At 38.9% G+C, this 21,881-nt stretch overlaps 3 protein-coding genes across 4 annotated transcripts in view; all 3 read right to left on the bottom strand.

The window, feature by feature from the left end:
- LOC129033054 (olfactory receptor 2G6) overlaps positions 1 to 21,881 on the bottom strand; it is a 138,297-nt gene that overhangs the window by 90,307 nt on the left and 26,109 nt on the right. The window lies entirely within an intron of this gene.
- The window catches only part of LOC129033092 (olfactory receptor 2T10), a 63,269-nt gene that overhangs the window by 24,448 nt on the left and 16,940 nt on the right, over positions 1 to 21,881 (bottom strand).
- On the bottom strand, positions 8,567 to 20,074 carry LOC129033069 (olfactory receptor 2T11). The gene is made up of 2 exons (XM_054481066.1): positions 20,021 to 20,074; positions 8,567 to 12,272 (listed from the first exon to the last, which is right to left on the bottom strand). Exon 2 carries the CDS (start codon positions 12,126 to 12,128, stop codon positions 11,178 to 11,180), a length of 951 nt encoding a protein of 316 aa, XP_054337041.1. The 5' UTR covers positions 12,129 to 12,272; positions 20,021 to 20,074; the 3' UTR covers positions 8,567 to 11,177.

Here is a 21,881-nt window from a genome sequence, read left to right as displayed (position 1 = left end):
CTAGAGAATCTAGAAGAAATCAATGAATTCCTGGACACATACAACCTCTCAACATTGAATCAGGATGAAACAGAATCCCTGAACAGACCAATAAAAAGTTCTGAAATTAAATTTGTAATAGAAAGCCTGCCAACTACAAAAAGTCCAGGACCAGACAGATTCATAACTCAGTTCTGCAAGATGTACAAAGAGCTCATATCATTCCTACAGAAAGTATTCCAAAGAATTGAGAAGGAGAGACCCCTCCCTAACTTATAAGGCCAGCATCATCCTGATCCCAAAACCTGGCAGAGATACACACACAAAAAGAAAAACTTCAGGCCAGTATCCTTGATTAACATTGATGCAAAAATCTTCAACAAAATACAAATGGAATCTAACAGCACATCAAAAAGCTTATCCACCATGACCAAAGTAGGATTCATCCCTGGGATGCAAGGTTGGTTCAACATCACATCACATAGAACTAAAAACAAAAACCACATGATTATCTCAATGATTCAGAAAAGGCTTTTGATAAATTTTAACTCCCATGTTAAAAACTCTCAATATACCTCAAAATAACAAGTGCCTTCTATGAAAACTCCAGTGATCACACTGAATGGGCAAAAGCTGGAAGCATTTCCCTTAAAAACCAGCACAAGATAAGGATGCCCTCTCTCACCACTCCTATTCAACATAATATTGGCAGTTCTGGCCAGAGCAATCAGCAAGAGAAGGAAATAAAAGACATCCAAATAGGAAGAAAAAAACCTCCAACTATTCCTGCTTGCAGACAACATGATACTATATCTAGTAAACCACATGGTCTCTGTCCCAAAAGCTCCTTGATCTGATAAACAACTTCAGCAAAGTTTCAGGATATAAAATCAAGGTACAAAACTCAGTAGCCTTCCTATGCACCAACAACATTCATGCTGAGAGCCAAATCAAGAATGCAATCTCCTTCATAATAGCCACGAAAATAAGATATCTAGGAATACAGCTAACCAGAGGTGAAAGATCTCTACAATGAAAGTTACAAAACACTGCTCAAAGAAATGAGAGATGAAACAAATGGAAAAGCATTACATACTCATGGATAGGAAGAATCAATACCATGAAAATGGTCATCCTGCCCAAGGCAATTTCCAGATTCAGTGCTGTTCACATATAAAACTACCTATGGAATCCTTCACAGAATTAGAAAAAAATATTTTAAAATTCACATGGAGCCAAAAAAGAGCCCGAATAGCCAAGGCAATTCTAAGCAAAAGAACAAAGCTGGAGGCATCACACTACCCAACTTTAAATCATACACAACAGGGCTACAGTAACCGAAACAGCATGGTACTGGTACAAAAACAGATATATAGACCAATGGGACAAAGTAGAGAGCCCAGAAATAATGACACACACCTAAAACCTCTTATCTTCAAGATAAACAAAAACAAGCAATAGGGAAAGAACTCCGTGTTCAGTAAATGTTGCTAAAATAACTGTGTAGCTATAATGCAAAAGATTGAAACTGGACCCCTTCCTTATACTACATAAAAAAGTCAAGTCAAGATTGATTTTAAACCCTTAACTGTAAAACCTAAAACCATAAAACATCTGGAAAATAACCTAAGAAATATCATTCTAGACATAGGACCCAGAAAAGATTTTATGGTGAAGATGCCAATAGCAAGGTCAAGCAAGGTCAACAAAAGCGAAAAATGACAAATGGGATCTAATTAGACTAAAGAGCTTTTGCACAGTGGGCAAAGGATATTAACACATACTTTTCCAAAAAAGACTTACATGCAGCCAACGAGGATATAAAAAATGCTCAATATCACTAATCATTAGAGAAGTCCAACTGAAAACCACAATGAGATACCATCTCACACCTGTCAGTGTGGCTATTACTAAAAAGTCAAAAAATAGCAGATACTGGTTAGGTTGCAGAGAATAGGGAATGCTTACACACTCCTGTTGGGAATGTAAATTAGTTCAGCCATTGTGAAAGTAGTTTGGCAATTTCTGAAAGAACGTAGAATTACCTTTTGACCCAAAGGAATATAAATCATTCTACCATGAAGTCACACACACACGTATGTTCTTCACAGCATTGTTCATAATAGCCAAGAAATGGACTCAACCTAAACGCACATCAATGGTAGACTGAATCAAGAAAATACTGTACATATACATCATGGAATACTACGCAGCCAGAAAAAACAAGATCTTGTTTTTTGTGGCAATGTTGATGGAGCTAGAGGCCACTATGCTAAGTAAACTAACATAGAAACAGAAAACCAAATTCACATATTTTCACTTATGAGTGGGAGCTAAACAGAGTACCTATGGACACAAAGAATAACAGACCCCCCCCCCCCACCAACCGGGCCTACTTGAGGGTGTAGGGAGGAAAGTGAGGACTGAAAAACTACTTATCAGGAACTATGCTTATCACTTGGGTGGTGAAATAATCAGTGACATGCAATTTACCTGTATAACAGACCCGCACATGTACCCCTCAACCTGAAGTAAAAGTTGGAAAAAAACAAAACTTTAAAAAAGAGAGAATGTCTCAAGGACAAATGCTGTTAGAATAAAACTACCAATCCCAAATTGTAAACCCAGCTATACTATCATTCAAAAGTAAGGGTAGTTAGACAGGAGAAATAAGTTTAGATCTATTGTATAACATAATGATTACAGTTTATATCTATGTATTATATATTTATTTTCAAATTGCTAGATTTTAAATACTCCACCACTCAAAAATTATAGGATGTGAATTGATATGTTGATTAGCTTTTGTCTTTCCAAAATGTGTATATATGTATATACATATTAAAACATTGTGTTGTACACCATATATACAATTGTCAATTAAAATATAAATTTAAAAATTTGAAAGAAAATGGTAATAAAAAAATTAAAAGGATTAACAACAGATATTTTCAGGCCTTTTTTGAAACATAAGTGTTTACCACTCAGTGAAGGGACTATTATGTTTAAAGCATAAATACAGAAGAATCAAGATGTTGGGAGAAAAAACAGCAATGAAGTTTTGGAAGCTGGAAAGCCAAAAGAAACCATTTTTGACTTATAAAAATCTCAAAGCAGAACACTGAGCTGGTGAGTGGAGAAGTTCAGAAGCAAGTTGATTCCTACTGGAAGAACTCCTAATCAGGTCTGTCTAAATATTACAGGTAACATTGAAATGCAAGGCTTGGCTAAAAGTTTGTATAAAAACTGTTATACACCCACTTCAGTTAGACAACCCTTCCTCCCCGACCTGATGCGACGCTAACTTGGGAGGTGTGGTACCCAAGGGGCTCTGGGATTGGAAAACAGACATTACATGGGTGTGAGAAGTCTGCACCCTGCATTGTGAAGCACACCAGCATGTTTCCCCAACGTGGGTTCTCAGAATGCTGGCAGCCCCAGAAAGGTTTGCAGAGGAAGCAGACCATACCAAAGAAAATACCTAGGAATACTGACATTTGAGGTTTCCAAAATAAGTCATTTATATCATAGTTTAGTGACTCCTACTCGTTAAGGCTTGTCCTTATCCAGAGACTAACATTAGGAGAGAGACAGGGATTACAAAACTTGAGAAAAGCTTCTAAAATAAAGGCAGAAATCATACAAATCAGTGAAAATAAGAGGAAATACAGTATGAAGTAGAGAAACTCTTTCTATAAAAGATAACTAATCTGCTATGAGAGATAAGAACATACGAACAGATATTAAACTAGAACAGCGTGTTTTAAACAGAGCATTAGAGAAATTTTTTTAAGAGTTCTTGAACATTTAGATTATGGCAGTGTAGACTGTAAAGTAGGACAAGACAGATGCAAAAGAAGGTAGAAGAGGAGATCCAGTTTGTGAGTCAGGAGGCAAATCAAGTAATAGAAATTCCAGGGGAAAAGAATGTTTTAGATGGAAGGAAAGCACATATTCCAGTCATGTTTCAGAGCAAAAATTCTGGAATTGAAAGACACGTTTCAAGATTAAAAGGTTCATCAATTGCCCAACATAATTGTTAAAAAAGAGCCCTTATGAAGACATTATGATTGTTTAACACGACTGCCAAAGGAGAGCCTGAAGCCTCCAGGGGGCGACAACACATCTAAAATTGAGAGCACAGAACTCCCGGGAGAAATACTGAATGTTAGAAGACAATGGAGGAGGGACATCCTCATATTCATGAGGGAAAGCTTTTTTCAACCTACACATTGACACCTGGCCAGATCTACTGTCAAGTGGGAGGATAAAAAAAAATCATTTTCAAACATGCAAGGCCTTTAAAAAATTTCCTCCCACGTACTTTGTTTATAAACCTGTAGAAAGATATGCTCCACAATGGGGAGGTTCTAAAGCAGAAGACGTGGTACACAATCAAGAATCCAGAGGGTCATGGTGAAGAGGCAGCATCTCAGGAGTAGCCCCGTGCAGTGCAGCGCAGCCCATCCCTGGGGCAAGCAGCCTGGATGGAAGCAGCAGAGCAGGGGCTGCAGAAGAGGGAGGGCTGTGAAGACGGCACCGAGAATTCCTGAAGGAGTCACAGTTTCAACAGGATATTTATCAGAAGGAGATTCTATATACATACATATACACACACACATATATATAGAAAGAGATTAGTCAGTTATCTTTTCATGTATACATATATATGTATACACACACACACACATATATACACATACACACACACACACACAAATACATATATCTCCTAGCTACTGGGGAGGCTGAGGTGGGAGGATTGCTAGAGACCAGGAGCTCAATCTTTCTTGACCCAGCTGGTCAAGAATGATTACCAACCCTCAAAACCCATCCTGTCCCCACTCAGTCACCAAAGTGATCATAACTCTGCTATCAGTGTCAATCTTCCATCTATGCTCTTTAGACCTATCTGCCTCTCAGAGCATGCTCAGAGGAGACTGCACCACACAACCTGCTTGTGCCCCTCAGAGTCCTCTTGTAGCCCAGCTTGCTCTCTGCACTTGCTCTTCTGCACATCACTGATGGCAACTAGTTTTGGGACCTTGTTCACCAAGTCAGGTTTTGTGAGGTGAAGTCAAATTTTGTTCATAACCACTCTATGCTCTTCATTAACGGCTGGGACTCTGGAAATAAGCTCATTCTGATGGAAAGGCTAATAAGGTATCTGTTTTGTTTTCTTTTTAAAAATTCTTTTAATCTTCCCATTTTTGTGTCTTTTCTCTTTACTAGTATTTGAAATGTACATCTTTGTAACCAGGTCACAAGAATGATTTTGCTTGGATTGTTTGGTGGCCTCAAACATAGGGTTCAGAAGCGTCTTTCAATGTCATTATCTTTTTATCAGATCTTGAATTGCTTATTTGTTGTTTGTGTATGTTTATGTCCATGTGCACTAATATGGGTTCTTCTCACTACAAAAATCAGGGTCCCCTTCCTAAAATTCCAGCTAAATACTAAAGGGTTTTAAATCAAAAGTAAAATTCTAAGGCTCACTCAACCATCTGAATAGGGTCCTCGTCTCAGCAAGGGCATTCCAAAGCTAACCTGATAAACTAGTGCAGGCCATGATGGGAAGGAAGAGCTTGACATGCCTCACGATACCCTCCCCCTCCCTTTTGGAATTACTGATAGAACAGTAATTCTTTAATCTTTAAGACTTAAGTCTGATTAAAAAACATTTACAATCCTCTCTGAAGCCTGCTTGTTGGAGGCCTCATCTATAAGATCAAGTCTTGGTCTCCACAAACCCTTACCATAACCACACATTTCTTTCTACTGATAAACAACTCTTTCAGCTAATTGCCAATCAGAAAATCTTTGAATCTGCCTCTGACTTAGAAACTCCTGCTTCCAATTGTTCTGTGTTTCCAGGTCAAACCACTGTACATCTTATACATATTGACTGATGTCTTATGTCTCCCTAAAACGCATAACACCAAGTCGTCCGGCCACCTCAGACCCATGTTCTCAGGATCTCCTGAGGGTGGTTCCATGGACCATTGGTCACTCATTTGGCTCAGAATAAATCTTAAAATACTTTACAGGGTTTGACTTTTCATCGACAGGGTATACAATTTTATTTATATAATTTTCAATGAGTAGTAAAAATTAAACTGTACTATTTAGGAATATTTATCCAGTCATACAAGAAAAAATCCAGGGAATAATTACTATGAAATTCATTTGGCAAAATAACTGATCAATATTCTTCGCTGTCAAGGCCCAACTAAAGAAATGTTAGAAACTTAAATGAGTGAGAATTTCTCAATCAAGGTTTAAGCCAATATTAGAGTATGTCTAGAAAAATAAGCCACAGACACACCTGTGGCCATTTTTCCAAAGAGGTTTTTAGAACACTCAGTACGTATACATTTTCTTAAGGTGGGGGAAGGCATATAGGAAGACGGGCGGGTTGGTGGTAAGGTCAATGGTTACATTTCTGTGAGACTTCAGTTAGTGCCCAGTAAATGTACATTTTACACAGGATAAGGTGAATGTCTGAAGAGAAAGAAGGAACCAAGGAAGAGTCAATTATGCAGAAGTCCCTGGGAAGGTGGAGGAATGATTTGTCTCATCTGGTCTTTGTTCTGCTCCTGGAAAGAAGCTTGTCGTCAACATTATCAGTGTGGAATTGAGCAGACAGAAGAGTTCAACACCAGCCTGGCCAATATGGTGAAACCCTGTCTGTACTAAAAATACAAAAAATTAGCCAGGCATGGTGGTGGGCGCCTGTAATCCCAGCTACTTGGGAGGCTGTGGCAGGAGAATCACTTGAACCCGGGAGGGGGAGTTTGCAGTGAGCTGAGATCATGCCATTGCACTCTAGTGTGGGCAGCAAGAGCAAAACTGTTTCAAAAAAAATGTCAGCATTAAGAGAAATTGAGTGAGGGCCACATTGGAAGCTCATTGTGCTAATTTTGCACATTTTTGCATGTCTAAAAGTAGTTGAAGTGAAAGTTAGAGACATTTAGAATAATGCCTGTCTTTGCCCTGGGGCATGTGCGGTGATCAAACCACAAGAGCCCTCTGGAGTGCTGGTTATGTTCTGTTTCTTGATGGGGTGTGGGGTTATTTCATGAATGGTTTCACAACTGTTTTCTTGAGATGATTAATAATGAGTTTTGCATGGCATTTCTAGTGTTATATTTCATAGTATAAGAAGAGATTAACACTGATTTATAATGTGATTTTCTTAGAAGCCCTGCTGTTGCCTGCATCATTAAGTGGTGATTCAATTCACTCCCTAAAATTACAAAGTGGCTGGAATTAAATATCCCCAAGCAAAGACTTCTTTCCTCTATGTTGTAGCAAATTCAATAACTTTTCAAGTTTTACCTAATAAAGTGAGGGATATTAACTATAATATTTAAAGCTATTAAATTCTATCTATAATTACAGAAATATATATGGAGAAAAATACTTTTGGCAAATTATTTGTCAATAATCAGATTCAAGGTTTTTATACAATTCATTGTATTTTTTCCCAATTGATTCTGGAGGGATTACAGAGTGAAAATAACTACTAAAATGCAGAAAATGTTTAACGGCAAACAAAAATGATGTCACCATCAGTCCAAAGGTATCGATAATACATTATTTTTGTTGTATTTATTCTTGTAATGATACATGCAATATTAAAGAATAAAGAACACATGGTGTTGTTTCAGGATAATGTCATATTACTAACTGGCCACAAGGTGTCAGGAGGAGGATGTCATGGTGTCCCATAGTAACACCTGCAGGATGTCTAATACAATCTACAGATAATCACTTGGGACTTTGTACTCATGTATAGATTTCTTCTCCCTGTACATCCGTACAGGAAGCTAAGGGAAAGTGGGGAGATATATAACCATCTTAGATGCAATCGCAAATGTCTGAGTGCAGTACCTGAGGTAGAATCTATTCAACGAATCAAGGAACTGCTGCTGAGAGCTTTGCCCAGAGAACCCACAGAAGACGGCTTGGCTAGATCACTAAGCCAGAGCCCCCATGGCCTGAAGGAGCAACAGTTGTAGGCTTAGAAAGTATCTGCTCTAAGAAGCCTCTCATTCTTCAACTATGATTGACTCTGAGCAAGATAGTAAACTATGGCACAGAGAGGTTAGGTAACATGCTCAGGGCACACAGCCTAGAGATAAATAGGCTAATATTCAGACTCCAATGGGTTCAAGCTCCAAGCATATGGCCTTATCACCCTTAAATTGCCTTTGAAATTGGCAGATGGGGTGGAAATAATTAAAAAACACTTAAATATTCATGGGGAAAAACCTTATAAAAAGCTATTCAACACCTGAACAATCTGTTACTGGGCATATACGCTGGTATCACACAGTATTTTAGTGAAATATGTGTGCGCATCTCCTCTTGGTACCAACTGCAACTAGGACACTCAGAGCAGGGACATTTTCCCACGCTAAACGGGAACCCATCACCAGAGAAGCCACCACAAAGCCGACATTACAGACAATGTTTTAGGAATAGGGTGGACTTTAACACTTTGAAATGAAGTGACAGTGTCACCTGATGATACAAAATCATGCCATGTTATACAAGAAACTCCACACCGTGAAGAATTCTGGCTATACAACTTTTAATTGCCCAAAGAGACAAATTTATTAAAATAAACAGCTACTGAATATCTATTACATGCTGCAAATTATAAGCATTGGAAAAGCATAAATATGACATACTTTATTCACAGAGGAATAAGTTTGTAGTAGTAACAAGAGCAGCTGCTGTTATTTTGTCCTTGTTTTTAACATAATCCTAGTTAACATATTGAGTGCCTACTATTTTCTGGCCACCATGCCGAACACACATGAATTGTCTGACAAATGTGCTGTGCTAAATTCATAAATTCAATGCAAAGGAGGGGGAGTCCTAAGGTTGTCCTACAATCCAGGTATCTCTACTAGCTTATTAACTTACCTGTTCTCCAAGATGATTCTCTTCTCCTCTCAAACTTTTGGCAGGACCACCCTGATCTTTACTCATTAATTGCACTGAGAAGATACAAACCATCTGAAGGGAGCTTAGTTATAGCACATGTGCTCTGCCTGACCTCCTGCTATTGTCAATGAATTGGCCATGCTCTTACAAAAGGTCAGTCTCTCCACTTCTAAACTGGTTTCTGTGCTTTTGGCCACTCTCAAAGGCCATCTTTCTGAAAGTTTTCTCCATTTCTCATATATCGATTTTCTTTTTGTACTGAATTATTCCTTTGAAATTCATACTCAATATCACATGACAACAACATTAACATCCAACACATTGGTATCACATGTTTTTCTAGTTATACTCCATTTCCTTTACAAAAAATATCTAAAAATTCATACTCAACTTACCTTATCCACTTCCTCTCCCTTTATTTTACCCTGAATCATCTCTAAGCATATCTCCATTAAAAATGGTCACTAAGGTTACAAGTAACCTTCATGTTGCTAAATAGAGTAACCAAATCTCACTTATTTCAACCATAGACTGCACTTGTTGCAGTTGCTTATACTGTCTTTCTTTAAACACTTTTAGATTTTTTCTTACCTCATAAAGCCCTATCTGTTCTAATTTTTCATGTGACGCCAGCTGCCTCAGATCTCAGTCTCAAGCTTTCTCTTAAGAAAACTCTCAAAAAACCCTGTTTTTAAACACTCTCTGTACTCTGAAGATTATTAAATGTATGCCTTATGTTCAGAACTCTAATCTGAAGTACAATTGACTTTACATATAGCTTCAATATCTTTCTGTATTTATGTATTTATTTTGAGACAAGGTCTCACTCTGCCACTCAGGCTGGAGCACAGTGGTGCCATCACGGCTCACTGCAGCCTCAACTTCTCAGCCTCCAATGATCCTCCCAAGTAGCTGGGACTACAGGCATGTGCCACCACACCCAACTAATATTTGTGTTTTTGGTAGAGATGGGGTTTTGCTATGTTGGCAGGCTGGTCTCAAACTCCTGAGCTCAAGCAATCCATCCTCCTTGGTCTCCCCTAAAGTGCTGGGAGTACAGGTACGAGCCGCTGCACCCGGCCTAGCTTAAATACCTAATAGATATTTCCAAATTATCTTAAGTGAATTCTTGACTTCTGCTACTGGCCAGTTTTCCAAATATCAATGAAAATTCCATTTTTTTATTCACTTGGGCCCAAACCAATAAGTTATCCTTCACTCTACATCTGTTGCTAACATACGCCAAATCCATGAGCTAAATCCTTTTGTGTCCACCCTACACAAGCCATCCTTGTTTCTCATCTCTGAAACCTCCTGAATTGTCTTCCTGTATCCATGTTTGCCCTTTGTTCTATTTTCCTACACTATAGGCATAGTGATGCTTTTAAGAATGTGTCTGTTATCATGTAACACCCGCATGGGAAACTCCAAGGACTTCCCACCCCACTCAGCCAAATTCAAAGTGCCTTAAAGTGTTGCTGTTGAATCACAGAACTTGGAAAAGTGAAGTTTCTGGCCATGGATGTTAATGAACCTGGTATCCTGTTAATACACTCTCAAGGAAAGTGGCAGTCGTGTTCTTTGATGCTAAGTGTTAGAGTCTATTCCCTGTGAGTAGCTGTGTCATGTTGAACCTCCACCCACCCATTCATACTCAGTTCTGTTCAATTCACCACCATTTATTGTGGCCTAGTATTTGACAGCTGCTATCTGCACTCAAGAGGGTCAGAGATTCAGAGATATTAGAGCTTATAGTTACTTGGGGGTTAATACTATAATAAAAACACGACTAAAATGTGTGCTTTTATTTTCTTTGCCACTTGTATATTGGCATTCTTTTACTCTATTGCTGCTAATCACAGAATTTGACTGTAAACATTTGATAGCTTTTGTAGGTTTTTTCTTTCATTTTGTGTTGTTTAAACATGAACAAATATCGTGGAGATCTAGTTCAGAGTGAAAGTTTGCTGTGAACTCTAATATTTGGAGTTTTTCTTCCCTAGAGAAAATAAACAAGACCAGATAAATTATTTAACTTAATAAACCATTTTTGATACTTCACTGAAAGGTCTCTGCATAACAATAAAACATCTTTCCCTTGCTTCCCTGAGGAGCAAGAATCCAGACAGAGTGAATCATCTTAACTGCCAGTAGTAAGTGTACGTTGATAGCTGAGCAAATCATCTCTAGGGAAACAGGGCAAATGGAGGAAGTTCTTAGGAAGTTTATTCTCTTGGCAATGACTAAGCATCACTTGTTGCTACTTTCTGAGCAGATGAGCAACATGCAAATACCTTTTTAAATGCCCCTATGATGTCCTTGTTTCTGAGGCTGTAGATGAGAGGATTAAGCATGGGCGTGACAATGGTATAGAAGGCTGACACTACTTTGTCCTGCTCGGGGGTGTGGAATGACCTGGGCAGCACGTATGTGTAGAAGGCAGCCCCATAGAAGATGCCAACTACAGTCAAGTGGGAGGAACAAGTGGCGAAGGCCTTTTTGCGACCTTCAGCAGAGCGCAGGCAGTGGATGGTTAACAAGATGAGGGAGTAGGAGGTGGAGATGATAGAGATGGGGATGAGCAACATGAGGACACAGCAGATGTACATCAGAGTTTCATACAAGGACGTGTCCGCACAGGCCAGTTTCAGAACTGCTGGGATCTCACAGAAAAAATGGTTGATACTTCGGGAGCCACAGTAAGGGACATTCATGGTGACCGAAGTGAGCAGAAAGCCATCGACAGAGCCACCAAACCAGGCACCAGCAGCCAGCAAAAGACATTTCTTGCGGTTCATCAGGACTGTATATCTCAGAGGGTTACAGACAGCCACGTAGCGATCATAGGCCATGAGGCCCAGGAGGAAGAACTCAGAGCCAATCATGGTCAGATAGAGGAAGATCTGGATGCCACAGGCCACAAAGGAAAAGGTCTTCTCTTTAGAAACCATGTCCACCAGGAGCTTTGGGACAGTGGTACAGATGAAAAGGGTGTCCATGATGGACAGCTGACTGAGAAGAAAGTACATGGGGGTATGGAGGCGAGAGTCCACCTGAATCAAGAATATCACGACCAAATTTGCAGTTACAGCCACCACGAAAACAGCAAAGATCACTGTAAATACAATCCCTGTAGCCTCACTGTTTACCAGAAGCCCCAAGAGGGTGAAGTCAGAGGATGACGTGTTCATCATCGATATGGCCCATGAGCGTCCCAGGGCAATGGGAAGACACAATGACCAGGAAGGAGGCAAGAGAACACGTTCAAGCTGGGAAAGGTCTGCAGTGGAGGTGACACTTCTGAGGGTACTGTCAGGATGAAGCTTCCAGGCTAGAGGCTAGAGAAGAACAGGCAGACCAACATGCACATCATAAAGCAGAAACCAGGGCTGCATTTCCCTGTCAGAGAACAGCTCCTTCTATATTGGGTCATGGTTCATCATGCTGCTGGAGGTTATGGTAACTGTGTGATACAATTGCTGTATGCTACACCAAGAATGGGGTTTTAGCCATATCTGTTCTGTCCATGCTGCATTTCTTGTATCCAGAAAGTTATCTAGCCCCTAGAGTAGGGTTAAGTAAATACTAGTTGGAAAAAAAGGATGATTCTTGATTGACAGAATGGATAATGGGGAGTGAAGTAAGTCACTGAAGAAATGAAGGGTTAGGATAACTATTAGGGAATGTTTTATTCACGAAGCCCCATGTTTCTGTTCTATTTCTTTTTAATTATAAGTTTAAGGACAAGCGCAGTGTCATGACATAGATGTATCGCATAGTGGAGTCTCGTCCTTTAGTGTAACCGTAAGTTAAATAGCGTAGGTTGTGCTCATATTAATTTCTCACCCCTCACAGTCCCCTTTCACCCCCTACTCTTCCAAGCCTTCAATGCCTATTATTCCACTGTTTATGTCTAAAGTTGGGACTCCTCACTGTTCTTCGTGCTGTTTTGCTAACCTTTTTGCAGATCTTTCTTCAGATAAGTTAGAAGGTAAAAAAACTGTTTGCAAAAAGCTCCCACAATTATTTTTAAAAAGCAGTTATGACACTAAGCTGACTCCCTGCATTGCTCTCCATTGCTACTGTAGGTTTGGGAAATGGGCAGGGAAATTAAAGGAAAATATTGGTAGGTTGAAGCTATGTCACCAGCAGACACACAAGAGCAGGGTTCACCAAGCTACATGTCTGCCAGCGTTTACCAGAACTGAAGCCAGAACTAAACTCAGGCTTAGAAAGCTATGGAGCAGATACATGGGAATGTGACAGCAACAGGCCACAGTTTAAGAAGGGATTTTATCTTTAACATTTCAGGTGGAAGATAGATTTAACTGTTAGACAAGAAAAAGAACCATACATGTAGTAAGAATTACCCCCCTCTCCCCACCAGCACCTCCTCCCCAGCATGGTAGGCCTCAGTGGCTTGAGTCTTAAACATTTGTGTAAAAATGAAAGTTCAATCAAAGGGGGAGCCTGGATGCTGCAAGGTTTCCCCCCATTCACATGTTGCTAGACACCTTGGCTCCGCTATCTAGTGTTGCCAGATTTAGCAAAGATACAGGATTCTCAGCTATGTTTGACTTTCAGATAATCAAAAAATTTAAGTTCATAATGTACTTAACACCAAAAAAAAGGGTTCACTGTACATCTGAAATTCAAATTTAGCTTGTTGTCTTTTACCATGCTGAAGTCATACCTGGTTTCACAAAGGTACCAGAATTGTAATGACCTTGAAAAGTGACCAATAGAATCAGTACAAATTGAGTCTAAACAAAAAAGTTATTTACTAACATCAAAATTAAATTGGCTTACTCCCAATTTCCCTCTGATTGATATATTCAGATTACTGTGAAAGGGGCTAAGGACTGTGGCCTCCTCTGTCAGGCCTCCCAGAAATACTCCGTGGTCAAAACTCTACGTCAGTGAGTCTTAGCCTCCTGGATCCACTCCTGATCATTTCAATTCTATTCCATTTCCCAAGGATAGCTTAACATAAGTATTACCTAAAAATGTATTCTGCTAATTCAAAGTCCAAAAGAAACATTCCATATTAGACTCCAAAAACTTCCTAATAGAATTAACCCACACTAAGGAGAAGAGAGCACATCTCTTTGTCATATTAAACAAATTCAAACATTTTATCCAAAATGTATAAAACAGTAAAAACAGGCCAGGTGTGGTGGTTCATGCCTGTAACCCCAGCACTTAGGGAGGCCAGGGTGGAAGGATCACTTGAAGCCAGGAGTTTGAGATGAGCCTGGGCAACATAGAGCTCGTCTTTATTAGAAAAAAAAAAAAAAAAAAGCCAGCCAGCCAGGCGTGGTGGCGCACGTGTGTCGTCCCAGCAACTCGGGAGGCCGAGTTGGGAGAATTGTTTGAGGCTAGGAGTTTGAGGTAACAGAACTATGATTGTGCCACTGCACTCCAGCCTGGGTGACAGAGCAAGACCCTGTCTAAAAAAGAAATGAAAAGTAAAATATTTATTAACAATTAAACATCTATAATGTTTCTCATGTCCGTAGCTAGCAGGTGCCTGGCTTAATCCATCATGACGCATTTTACCTGGTTGTTCCACAAACTCTCCCACAATCTCCCTGCTGCCTCGTGAATCCCTCCCGTCTAATCTCAGCACAACCATCAAAGTCACATTGGGACCCCTGCATCACGCCACGCCACGCCACTTTCTGCTTGAAACCCTGCAGTTGTGCTTTACATCATACTTAAAGGCCCGTCACATTCTGAACATTTTGTCCTCTGAAATGATCTCCTGCCGACTCCAGTCTGTCCATCCCTGGGCTGCAGCGACGGTGGCTTCCTTGTCCTCTGTCCCCACTTTGCAAGAGCCCCGAGCCCAGGCCTTTGCCTCTGCTGCTCCCCTTGCCTGGGGCTCCTCCTCCATCTGTGCAAGGCCATCCATCCCCTCATGTACTTCAGGACTTTGCTCAAAAGCCACCTGCTCAGAGGTCCTATGACTATTTTTCTTCACTTTTCTTAACACCATCTGACACTACCTTGTGTTTTGTGTTTATCTCTTCAGGCTAGAAGGCAAGCTTCATGTGAATAAGGATTTGTGCCTATTTTGTTAACTGTGTACTTTCACCATCTAAAGACACGACTGGCACATTGTAAATCTTTGAATAATTTTTAAACACATTCAGCCAGCAAAAATGCAAATTATTTTATGCTTTTTAAGGTATATCTCTAGAATTCCTTCAAAACACCTCCTGATTTTATAAAATGTGAAGAGAAATAGTTTTTTTTTAATGCTAGGCACTGTTTATCTTCAATGCAAAATAAAATTGACAAAAAATGGGATCCACCAACATTTGATTAAAAAAAAACTTCATTCTAGGAAAAATCACAAGTTTCTAAGATCAGACAGCAATATAACTTACCTCTAAATCATTAAGGTTTATATACAGTACAAATTTGAGACAATTACGCTCTGTGGTTTAAAATACTTATAGAGTAAGATGTCAGCATAATTCACAAAAGAGGGACTCGCCACTTCCTGTCTTCTGAATCTGTCCTTGCTATGACAGCTCTTCAACTCAGGTACCAATTAATAGGTTGAAGATAACTTTAGCTTCAAGTGTTACTGTACATCCAGAGATTGCACTGTAGATGTTAATCTAGTTAGAATTCACCTTATGTTAAACAGATAAAATTGTGTATGATTTATTGCAAAATTTCATCTGCCTTCTATAATCAGAATTGTCTTCAATAATGCCATAGGGCTTATTAATTTGCTACTTAAATTGAACGACACTGTAATACAGTGTTAAATATAACCACATGTGGGCAGAATAATCTTCCACCTCCAGCAACGGTCCTCATGTGCTAATGTCTGGAACCGATGAATATGCTCTCTTAAGTGGCAAAAAAGACTTTGTGGGTATGATTAAGAATTCTGAGATGAGACTCTGAATTATGCTATTGGACTCAATGCAAGTGCCAAGGCCTTACATGGGAGAGAGGAGGAAGAGTCAGAGACATGATATGAAAACAGGTCGGAGGGACTCATTCGGTCTCCGGGTTTGACGATAGAGGGGACCCCAAGCCAAGGAATGTAGATGTTCTCTAGAAACTGGAGAGGGCTAAGAAATAGATTCTCTCCTAAAACCTCATAGAAAAGAAGGTAGCCTTCCCAGCATAGTGATTTCAATCCAGTGAGACCCAGTTTCCAACTTCTGACCTCCAGGCTGTGATATTATAAACTTTGTGGTCATTTGGTACCACAGCCATAGAGAGCTTCTATGCCGATAAATGATTTTCTTACTTAGCTTTTAAACAAAATTGAGACATGTTGCAATAATGAATTGGCCAGCACTTGTGTAGTGCTTGCTGGGTCCCAGGAACCATGGCACGTGTGCCAACGTTTCCACGTGCTCTTCACAGCACCTCGACGGGTCGATCACTGTAATTATCACCATCTCACAACTGGTAAAACAGACTCAGAGGAGTCAAGTGGGAGAGCTGGATCCAGGCTCAAGGACTCAACTTTTGTTTTTCATGCTCTCTGCCACTACCCTTAACTACTCCCCAAAGACAACATCCCTTTGAGCATCACTTCAGTTTACAACCAGCCAAAGAGAAGTTAAATGAATGCAGGGTAAAAGGCCATAAACACCCTCCAGGAAAATTTGAATTTCTGATCACAAGTTGTCAACAAAGCAATGAAGTGACAACATGAAGTTAATTTTCCAGAAACTCAAAATTCTCCCCAACTCCTGGGCAAAATTCTCAGTCATTACACACCTGCCTGCAGGTGTCTGGCTTTATATTTAAGTACATGAAAAAAAAATCTCATCAAATGTACCCCAAGAAAGGTCTTACAAATGCCACTCACACATGTCACTGTTGTGAGATTGCAGAGGGCAATGACTCATCTCCCAGCAGACATCATAATGCCCCATTCAATAGGCATGTTTCCAGTCCTGCACAGCATCACCACTGTTAACATGCAGCCCTGTACGTGCTATTCCCTGTTGGGGATTTGAGATTTGAAGATCTCTGTAATGTGGCAGAGTTCACTTAAGGAGAGAATAATTCCAATGTTTCTAGCATAAAGAAAATACAAATATATATATTTAAGGTAATGGATCTCAATTACATTGATCTTTACAAATCAAATTAATGCATTAAGTTATCACATGTACCCTAAGAAACAGAAAAAGAATGACCCTTGAAGAATCTTACAATTACATGAACAAATTCATTTCAAAAAAAATTACAGAAGTGTGAATTGAATTTAAATCCTTGTGGAATCAATTGAAATGGTACTAGAGTGATCCTATCAATGACGTATGAAACAATGATTAAATTATGATATTTTTTCAACATAATTGTCCTTGTATACTATATTTTCCTAGGTACTGAAGACCCTTAATGGACAGGAGAGAGAGATTTTTTTAAAAGAATTTAAAGGGCCAACTCTGTAGTCAGACTTTATATTCTTATGGTGATGTTTACTTTTGTTGTAACACACTAGATCACTTTCTTAGAAGTTCCCTAAAGGTGGGGGTGTGGGGGAACTAAGTTACAGGAGAGTCTCTCTACTGTGGATCGAGGACAGTCAAGGGACCATTTCTGATATGATTATTCATGACTTGAGCCAGATCAGGTTATCTAGACTTAGTTATTGAACTAAACATCTTTGGAAAATTAAAGGTGTTTTTGGCCTCTTGCCAATCAAGTAGTCTTTTCAGGCCCCTCTTAGGTGGAGTCATAAAAACAACTCATCACTCCCTCTTAATACGTGTCTATCACTGCTCCGTTAGGGTCACATTCTTACTCTTGCAAGGCAATGAAATGCAATGAAATGCGGATCTACTCAGCTGGGTCTTGGATTGCCAGAGGCAGAGGGCTTGAACTTAATTTTATTCTTACCTAGGGCATGAGCCCACGAAGCTTCCTCAATAGGATAGCAATGTAGAAGGGCCACAGTGCAGAAATAGAGTTTCAGTCAATCTTATTCAACTTGAACTTCTACATGAGAGCTGGGTTGTATCAACATCGAGGATAAAGGGGGGAATCTCAAACTGCTGGTGGGAATTACAATGAGTTTTCTGTCTTGTTTTCTGGTATGAGAGCGTGCACTGAGTCAATGCCAGGAGTTTAAAAAATACGTACAAGCTTCTGCTCCTAGGGCAGTAATAGTATGGAGATAATCAGATGAGTGGGCAATTTATTAAAAAAATCCATTCCAGTGTTATTTGCAATAAAGTGGAAGTAACCTAAGCATCTGCTAACTGGACACATACCTAAATTTAGGTTTTAGTACGTAATAGAATTCTAAGTGACCACTGGAATGTGAGGTGATCTATATTCACCTTCATCCTATAGCAGGTTCATTGTATTCTTAAGTGAAAAGGTGGCATATTTTCAACCTATATAATCTCCTTACAACGGTATTCTCTATCTTTGAAATGAAATCCCTTAATACATACACAGCAGCATGTATTATAATCGTTCTTAGAAATAATCAAAAAAGGTAAAGATTTTTACAGTCTTTCAAATTACACAAAGCCATTATTTGCAAGCATCCCTGCCTTGGGCCGAAATTATATGATCCTTTCTCCCTTTGAAGTAGTTTCCCCAGTTTATACAGGGAGACAGAAAAGCAGTTCTCTTCATTAAACCTTCAGCTATTCAGAAGCTGAGGCCCAAAGATATGGTTTTAACTATGTTCAAACATGTTTTCTGATTTTAATTTTTCCAAGTTTATAGAATACTTCAATTAACATCTCTGGTCATTTCAATTAAACGCTTTGGAAATCCAGGGAAAGAACAATTTTGATAACATCAACTGACATGTAATCCTAAACTTTGCATTTAAATTTTCAGTCATGAAAGAGTTTTCTGCTTCCACTCTTGAGAAATGCCCCTAATGGGACTTACCTCCTGTTTGCTTCAAAGAAAGAATATATGAAGAATCTAGCAAAAGCCAATGACTTTACATAAGCTCCAATTTTAAAATGGTTAATAGAAATCACTTATCAGTGAAGCTGGAAATAATTTAAGTAGTTTTTTGGTGTTTTTTGCTTCTAGCATCACCCTTGACATGCACTTCTATGTGAGCCTATAAAAGTCTAACTTTGTTAATCTTCAGTTTACATGTCATCTCTTCAAACCTGAGATGCCAAGGAAACTTTTAAAGATTTTTAAAAATTAGAATTTGTACTTTGGGGTACTAAGCCTTCTAAAATGAATTTTTCATTTATTATACTAATACTTATTAAGGGCAAATTCTATATTAGGAAAAATTTTAAGTGCTTGCAATGCATCACAAAACAAAAATTCTTGTTTTTAGGTATGTGATGATTTAATAAAACCAAATAAGCTTAAAGTGCTCATAAAAAATACAACGTGAAACAACCAGAGTTGAAGCTACAGGTATTTACCCATTTTATATTCTTAGTTTTGACTACATTCCTTTGGTTTATACAACTAGCTAAGTATTTTCTTGGCTTTTATTACCTGGGATTTAGAAGGAAGCACACAGGGAAATGCTGCTAAGTGTGTGACATGGTCACGGGAGTCACCCGGGTTTAAGAAATCTATCCTCAATACAATCTCAACTGAAAAAAAGATTAAAAATGCATCTGTATTTTATCATTTGTGTAGCAGCCTATTGTTTTAACTAAATAACCTTTCGATGCCATAAAATTATCTATGAATATGATTGTTTTATGTACGGAACTTCTTTGTAGAATCAGGACCTGACATTTCAGTCATTTTGTTTTCACGTAATTGTCAGGATTCTTAGCAGAACTTCATTTCATTTAAAGTCACTTGTCTAACTTGACAGGGATGTTCTGTCACTTTTTCAGATTTTTAATTTTTGTGGATACAGAGGTCTGCAGTCTTTTCTTTATGCTAAATAATTATCTAATTATCTTCAGTTTCTCTGATCATTCCTTTTTGCCCGATATCTTCCTGAGCATTGAATAAAGCAGTTAATAAGGTATTTAATAAGTAGACCTTATGCTTTCTTCTATTACAATTTTATATTACATATAGATGTTTATTGTATAAAACAAGTCTGTAGAAGCAAGGGTTCAGTTAATTTTATACCCATATCCCTTACCTGCAGAAAGACCCCACAGGGAATCTGATTACCCCTCAACGTGGGTCATCAGGTCCTTGCTAGACCAGCCTAACTGGCATCCAACAGCAAGTGAACATGGCTTTTATCAGCATGTGGCTCTGAAGGGACCTTTGTCCCCAGGTCATTATTAGGGTTAACAAGCTGGCAGCTACATTGTGCCATGTGCTTCTCCCTTTTTTTTTTTTTTTTTTTGAGACAGTCTTGCTCTGTTGCCGAGGCTGGGGTGCAGTAGCATGATCTTGACTCACTGTAACCTCCACTCTGAGTTCAAGCGATTCTCCTGTCTCAGCCTACCAAGTTAGCTGGGATTACAGGCATCTGCTACCACGCCCAGTTACCTTTTTGCATTTTTAGTAGAGACAAGGTTTCGCCATGTTGGCCAGGCTGGTCTTGAACTCCTGGCCTCAAGTGATCCACCTGCCTCGGCCTCCCAAAGTACTGAGATTACAGGCGTGAGCCACCATGCCCGGCCACTTCTCTCATTTGTAAATTGTTTATCAGTATCATGGCTTGGCACAAAACCCCAGACAAGAGGTTAGAAGATGTGGTTCTGAAGCCCCATCTGCCTCTTGCTTGAATGGGGCAATAATTTGCTGTGAACATCAGCTTCTTCATCTCCCATGGGGCTAATTCTTTCTCTAAATACTTTATAAGATTTTGTGAAGATCAGAATCAAAATCAGGTAATGTAGTTAAATGTTTTCAAAACTAAGGACAGTCTTATTTTTTCCTCATTACCTGGATTAGTGCATGCCATGTTTCAGAGGTATACAACTGATAATTTAGTAACTTAAATATGTATATTACTAAATATTAAAATTTATATATTAATAAAGAAGCAAATCTGGTGACCACAAATTACCTTATATAAGAATTTGGTGAGATGACTGGGAAAAAGTCCTTGGTCACTCCCTTTTACAGTGGGACTAGTTTTATGTGTGAAGGGAGTGGATACACACCATGTGTAAAATGAGATTAAAATTTTTTTTTAAGTTGTATTAAAGTAGAGCCTACAATAGAAAAGTGCACATGTCAACAGTGGAAAGATTGATAAATCACCAGGAAAAGAACATGTTGATGTAACCACCACGAAATTTGAATAGACTCAAACATTGAATAAGTCACCTCCTTCCATGCCCCAATCACTAATGTCCATGATATCCCTAGAAACTTGTCAAAATGCATTTCACTTATTGCTTCAAGTATACTTTTGAAACGTCTGTCAATGTTAGAGTTAAATATTCTAGTTAAATATGCAAAGAATTAATCTTGGATACATAAGAACAAAAGTCCTAATTTTTAATATATAGCAACTGAGGAAATGGGAAAGAACACACAAATGGCCCAGGATAGAGCACAATGCAAGGTGAATTGAAGGAGTTTTGCAGAGGGAAGAAAGTTTGAGAAGGTGCTAGCTAAGGCAGGAGAATGGAGAATAGGAAGGGCATTAGTGCAGAGACACAAAGGAATTAAATGTGAATGGAGCTGAATTGACACTGAGGATATTTCATAAGTGAATCCTGTGCTGTTTCTTCATTCTTCCATCTCTTTTCCATGTGTTTGATTTCAGGGTCAAGATCAAGTTATTAGGAACCTTCTGAATGAAAAGCCACCTAAGGATTAGCATATTGAAGGGAATATTCTTTATATCAGCAACAACAGAGGAAACATTTTTCCTTCTATCTAAGGCAGAGTAACGTTTGCTTAGTCTTTGTCAACTATGTAACTGCTTTGTCTAATATTTTCTAAGCCTTGTATCAATAAAGAAAATAAACACCAGGTCCATCAATATTTTATGTCTCATATTTTCAGGACCTTACACACAGAAGCTAAGGTTACAT

Source organism: Pongo pygmaeus, chromosome 1 (assembly GCF_028885625.2).
Source record: "Pongo pygmaeus isolate AG05252 chromosome 1, NHGRI_mPonPyg2-v2.0_pri, whole genome shotgun sequence".
Lineage (NCBI taxonomy): Eukaryota > Metazoa > Chordata > Mammalia > Primates > Hominidae > Pongo > Pongo pygmaeus.
This window is presented reverse-complemented; position numbering and strand designations above follow the sequence as displayed.